Source organism: Ostrea edulis, chromosome 1, assembly GCF_947568905.1.
Source record: "Ostrea edulis chromosome 1, xbOstEdul1.1, whole genome shotgun sequence".
In the NCBI taxonomy this organism is placed as follows: Eukaryota; Metazoa; Mollusca; class Bivalvia; order Ostreida; family Ostreidae; genus Ostrea; species Ostrea edulis.
Window position 1 is genome coordinate 27,469,864 of NC_079164.1, and position 5,654 is coordinate 27,475,517.

The 5,654-nt window shown below is 37.3% G+C and overlaps 1 protein-coding gene across 1 annotated transcript in view; it reads right to left on the bottom strand.

Annotated features, from left to right (window-relative positions):
- Positions 1-4,338, bottom strand: part of LOC125664063 (uncharacterized) — a 13,936-nt gene extending 9,598 nt beyond the window's left edge. Inside the window, exons 1-6 of the mRNA XM_056142760.1 lie at positions 4,277-4,338; positions 3,609-3,636; positions 1,954-2,298; positions 1,493-1,598; positions 1,203-1,317; positions 73-211 (exon numbers count right to left, since the gene is read on the bottom strand). Of these exons, the coding sequence (XP_055998735.1) occupies positions 73-211; positions 1,203-1,317; positions 1,493-1,598; positions 1,954-2,298; positions 3,609-3,636; positions 4,277-4,338 (795 nt within the window). The remainder of the gene's footprint in view (positions 1-72; positions 212-1,202; positions 1,318-1,492; positions 1,599-1,953; positions 2,299-3,608; positions 3,637-4,276) is intronic.
- Between the last annotated feature and the right edge of the window lie 1,316 nt (positions 4,339-5,654).

The following is a 5,654-nucleotide window of genomic DNA, read 5'->3' on the forward strand; positions in this document are numbered from 1 at the left end:
ACCTTCATTATCTGGCAGCAGAAATAAGCTAACACAACCATAATCAAATAGAGTCGAAACATTAGAACTCACCAGATTGGCAGCAAAGCTGATTTTGGCGTACAGATTGGTCTTTTTCTGTAGTTTCCTTAACCGTGTGTATTTGTCGTTACTATTTTTGGCAACTTCTTCGTATCCTTCTATCAATTTATCTTGGTATTCGTAAAATTTCCTACAAAAATAATCGTCTCATAAATGTACAAGCAAATGACGAGTTTATGAAAAATGTGCAGAGATCAGCCATGTCTCTCAAAATCTAATCGTCATCAAATATTACTCAACTTTGTTTAATCTACATGTATGTGGATTTGGATATTTGTACGAGGACTGTTTAAAAAAAATACCGAGGGTTGGTGAAATAGTGTTCGCAGCATCGTATTGTGGCATGTACAAAGTATAAATGTCGAAGATTGAATTCATAAATTTTCTGCGCGATTTCATTGACAATATATACAGGTCCGCATATTTACAGAGACCGTAAATCATGCCCTGAACAGATTATGACAGGAAACATAACTATACAAAAATACTAATTGAATTTGCTTTTTAAAATATCACATTCTGTAGCAGAAATCTCTCATGACAAAATAGGACGATTTCAGGATATTGCGCTAGCCGCTAGTTACCGTGTATTGGGTAATTTTGGCGCGCTGGAAACATTTGCTTATTTGGCGGGTTTGAAATTTATACGCAAGATATATAAATAAATAGTACTTAAATTTCAAACTACCTGTATTTCTTTTCATAGAAAAATCCGCTAAATATTCCCACCGCCAAACTTGCACCATATATTGTATCGTGTTTTATAAATAGTATAAGAGTATTAGCCGTTTTGAATTATATGCATGTACATGTATAGAGTTTGTATTGACGTAAACTAATTGCCAATTTCCTTTCCTGCATGTTTTCCAAACAACTCTCTATCTATCACTCAATAATATGTCATAAAGTCATTAAATGCAAATACAACAGCTAACGCGCGAAATTGTCTTCTTGCTCCATGAAGAAGAAAGATAGATATATAGCGAAAGTTACAGAAAAACCATCGTCGGAAACCCACCATTGATTACGCTTCGTTCCTCTCCCCATCATGATGGAGAGAGGAACGAAGCGTAATCAACTGTGGGTTTCCGACGATGCAGAAAAAGAAACAAATTTCTTACCTAGAGCCGCTTGAAACTCTGCGTTCTTTATGGACACCCTTCGATCTCAAGAAGAGGTCCAGATCTTTTTCGTAGTTTATACTTTTCTCTAAGAAAACAAAGAAGCGGTACACTACTGCATATTACAAGTATCAGTCATTATTTAAGCGTTAATATTGTTGGAAATCATTTCAGTACCGAAAGCTTAAATTGATGAAATTAGATCCGTCTAGGTAACACGTTTATCCGTATTGTTTTTATTGTTAATGTGTAATTATAGTTTTGCATTACTGGGTAATTACATGTGGTACCTTTTGGTGGAGACACGTGGCGAGTGTTCTGGTAGGGCGGTGACCCACACTGCAATGTCTTCCCATTAGAAACTCCTGTGCAGTTTTCTGGCAAGAATGCTTGGTTCTATGAGAAGAAAGATGTTATAGCCATATAAGTGAACGAAAGCTTAAAGTTTCGTCAAAATAACGAAGGTTAATTAACTTTAACTAACTGTTAATTTGTCATTAACTCTTACATTTATACAGTGATAACTAGATGTTAACTGTCTGTTAAACGTAACCAACTTTTGTGGAACTGGGTCGGTATTTTAACTGATATGAAGTAAATAAATGAAAACGAAGATAACGAACAGTGATCAATCTCATAATTCCAATAAAGAATATTTACGAAATTAAGAGAAGGGCAAACACGGTTCCCTGGGCACACCAGAGGAGGAATCATGAATGTGTGTATATATACTAAATGTAAATCAACATACAATTTGACCAGGATATTCAAACGTTCTTTCTCCATTTTGGGACTGAAGATTGAACTCCGAGTCTGAACTATTCACTTCCTGAGTTTTTTCCACACAAGAACACCAATATTCCATGATTGTTCCTGGGAGAAGAGTTTGGTAGGAGGGTGTTAAAACTCTTGTGCATTCTGAACAGAAGCTCTCTGATTCACACGTGCATCTGTTGCACTGAATTACTGGGATACCACAAGATGTGCACTGTAATTGGTAATTGGTCCGTTGTATAAGCCAAGGATATTTCTGCACAACCTGGGTGTTTTCATTCACGTTCGTGTGGTTAAATAGATGCTGTGAAGTTACAAATATCTGAAAATAAGACAAATATTTGCAAATGATTTCAGCAAATAAAGAAATGAAAGAATGATATCAGTGAATAGATACATAAATTCTGGTTGGTGCTGATTAGTCTGCTATTTCGATATATCAGTGTCAAAATCATTTTTAAACATTTTTATTTGAACATTATTCTTTCTGATTTTGATTTAATTCTATATCAATTCTATTCGTTTACAATATATTTTTAAAAACATATTTGTTTCTATTTTTTATTTTCATTTCAAATTTTTAATTTAACATTGTATTTTATCATTTTTGATTTTCTTAATAATTTTCTTTTTATTTCATATCTTTTAACATTCTTTGTCTGTTATAATTCTGATTTCATATTTTTGTTTTAGCGTTTTTGTTTCTGTTGATAATTTTTAATCTTGTTTCCCGGTTCAATTTCTTGAAAGTCATAGTAATTTAAAGTTATTTTGAAGTGGTATCCCATATTGTCATTTTACAACCGACAGTGGAGGTCACATCACCACTCGGACAGTGACACAAACTGTCATACACATACAATATCAGGCACGTAGCATTGTTTTTCAAAGTGGAGAGGGAGAGTTAACTTGTCAAAAATTCTTGGCAAGCATTAAAAAGGGGGATTTGCCCCATTTTCAAAATCCTAGACTGGGGGGAGGGGGATTTGGAGTCTTCATCACCTGTAACTGCCCCCCCCCCCGGGGGGGGATAGGAGGGGTGCTCTTCCTTCGCTACATAGGTTCAACTCATAAGTGTTCAAGCTTACATTCTTCTCATTCGCCACTTCTATAAAAGATGTGTCCAGGTAGCGTAGAGGTAGCGCTCTTGCCTCTCACCGCTGCGACCCGAGTTCAATCCTTGTGATCGGCAGTGATTGTATTTGAGAGGGTATGGCGGTCGCCTGCTCGGACACGTGGGCTTCCTCCGATTACTCCGGTTTCTTCCCACATAAATGACCCCCTAGCGCAAACATCCGTACGCGTGTGTCAAAGGACCCCATTGGAAATAAGCTTTCGAGCTTTCATGGGTTATCCTTGGTATTTATGTATGATGTTTGTATGTATGTATATACCGAATAAATATTTATTTTAAGATGGAAGAGGGGGGGGGGGGGGATTCGGTTAGGAGGTTCAGTCACCCAATGTATCTTTATTTACATATGAAAATAACAGATTATAATCATTGTCAAAAACGTTTGGGAGCAAACCCTGATTTTATGTGCATGGATATGGCGCAAACTTCGATCAAGCAATATACTTGTAAGAATACAGAAAAGGCTGCATGAACTGCTAAAATCAGGCCCGCCCTACCCAAAGGCACAACTTCTGGGATACGACGCTACAAGTCAGGACAACATATTCAATATGAGTTCATACAACAGGCTGGTTCGATGAATAGGCCTTCACTGACATTAAGGAGGTACTCTACATCGTCATAATGGCTGACTTCCTTTAAAACATTGAGGAAAAATATAAATATCAGCAATATTTGACTTTTCCTTTTCAATTCAAAAGCCTTGCTGAGTAGCTCAGTAGGTTAGCATACCGACTGCTGAAATGCAGGTCGCAGGTTCGAGTCCAGCAGGGGTTTTAAATTTTTTCCAGATTATCTTCTACTAAAACTGCATTTTTTTGACAAAATAGAGTAAATTTGAAAAATTTCAACTTTAAAATATTGTTGTACATATCCTCCACTTTTCATCTACATCAAAATTCTCTGGTGTAGCATACCTCCTTAAAATGGGGTTATATGCACTCTTAAGACAATGTAGGGGCGGATCCAGGAATTTTTCAAAGGGGGGGGGGGGTCCACTCTCAAAATGCGTCATTTTACCCTTTTTAGCAAACTTTTCTGACGAAAAGGTAGTGTTCCAACCCCCCAGATCCCCCTCCCCGGATCCGCCACTGCAATACGAAGAACTGACAAACCACGAGAAAATTAGAACTTTTGTTTGTGTACGTTTTATTCCTTTTTGTACCCTCGTATCGTTGAACCTGTCCTGTCTGTCTGTTTGTCCGAAACTTTAACGGTGGCTCTCATATTTTATATGTATGGCGTCTGGATAGGGCCATGCGCAGACGCGTAATAGCCCGTTTCTTAAATTAAATTAAATTAAGTTTCTTAAAACGCGCTATCACGCTAACACACGACACACCGTCGCGCTAGTACAAAACACGCCATCATGCTGTCGCGCAAACACGCCGTCGTGCTATCACGCTATAACACGCAACACACCGTCGCGCTATCACGTTATTACACAACACGCCGTCGCGCTGTCAAGCTAACACGCTGTCGCGCTAATACACAATCGAACGCGATTGACTGTGCAAAATCGCGACGGCGTGTTGTGTGTTAGCGTGACAGCGCGATGGTGTGTTACATGTATATTAGTGCATTTAGCGCGACAGTGTGTTAGCGTGACAGCGTTATGACCAAACTCCCCGTCAAGGCCTCATTACGTCACCTACGAATATTTGTAAGAAAACGAACTCTGGCGGAAGTAGCGCGACGGCGTGTTGGGTGTTAGCGCGTGATCTAGCGCGTTTTAAGAAACGCACTACCACTTTTGCACATAGCCCTATCTGAACACCAAACATATGTGCATTCCTTGAGACAAAACCTTTCTTTTAGTATTATAAAAAAAAACAACCAAGAATCTCATTTGTACTGGTTGGTACCGAAGTTTTTGACCTTGTGACCTTGACCTAGGAGCTTTTGATTGTTGCCACCAGGAGCACAGTGTTTCACAAACACATATCCTTTTTTGCGTTCTTTCGGGTTGGTCTCCCTTTTCCTGAAATGTTTCCAGCTTGCAAAAAGCTGTATAAAGATGATGTCTTGCAATCACAATGTTGTTCAAGTAGGCCAGAATTTTACAACGTCAAAACAATTACTTCCACACCACAACGCGCCTTACCGTCGGTAGTCATACGTACTACATGCATATTAATTATAGATATTCCCGGCCTCGATTACCACTCTTTAACAAACTAAAAATAAATTTACAAAATTTTTACTATTCTAAATATGAATAAAATAAAACATAGAGTGATTGAGGCCAAATTAAAGCATACTCCCTCAAACTGTGAATCTACTCAAGAACAGTGCATGGTGTTCTTTTAATTTTTCATCTACAATATAGCTTACCCACAAAATATAGCTTTTTACAATAACTTTCTAGAAATAAATTCTTAGAAGAAATATGTATAAGAAAACAAGAACAAAAATAAAAATAAAAAGATTAAAATTATCAATTTTAACCAAAATATTTATAAAATCAGAATTATGAACAGAAACAAAATGCTAAGATAGAATTGCTAAAAAATATACATTGAAATTAAAAATAGAAACAAAAA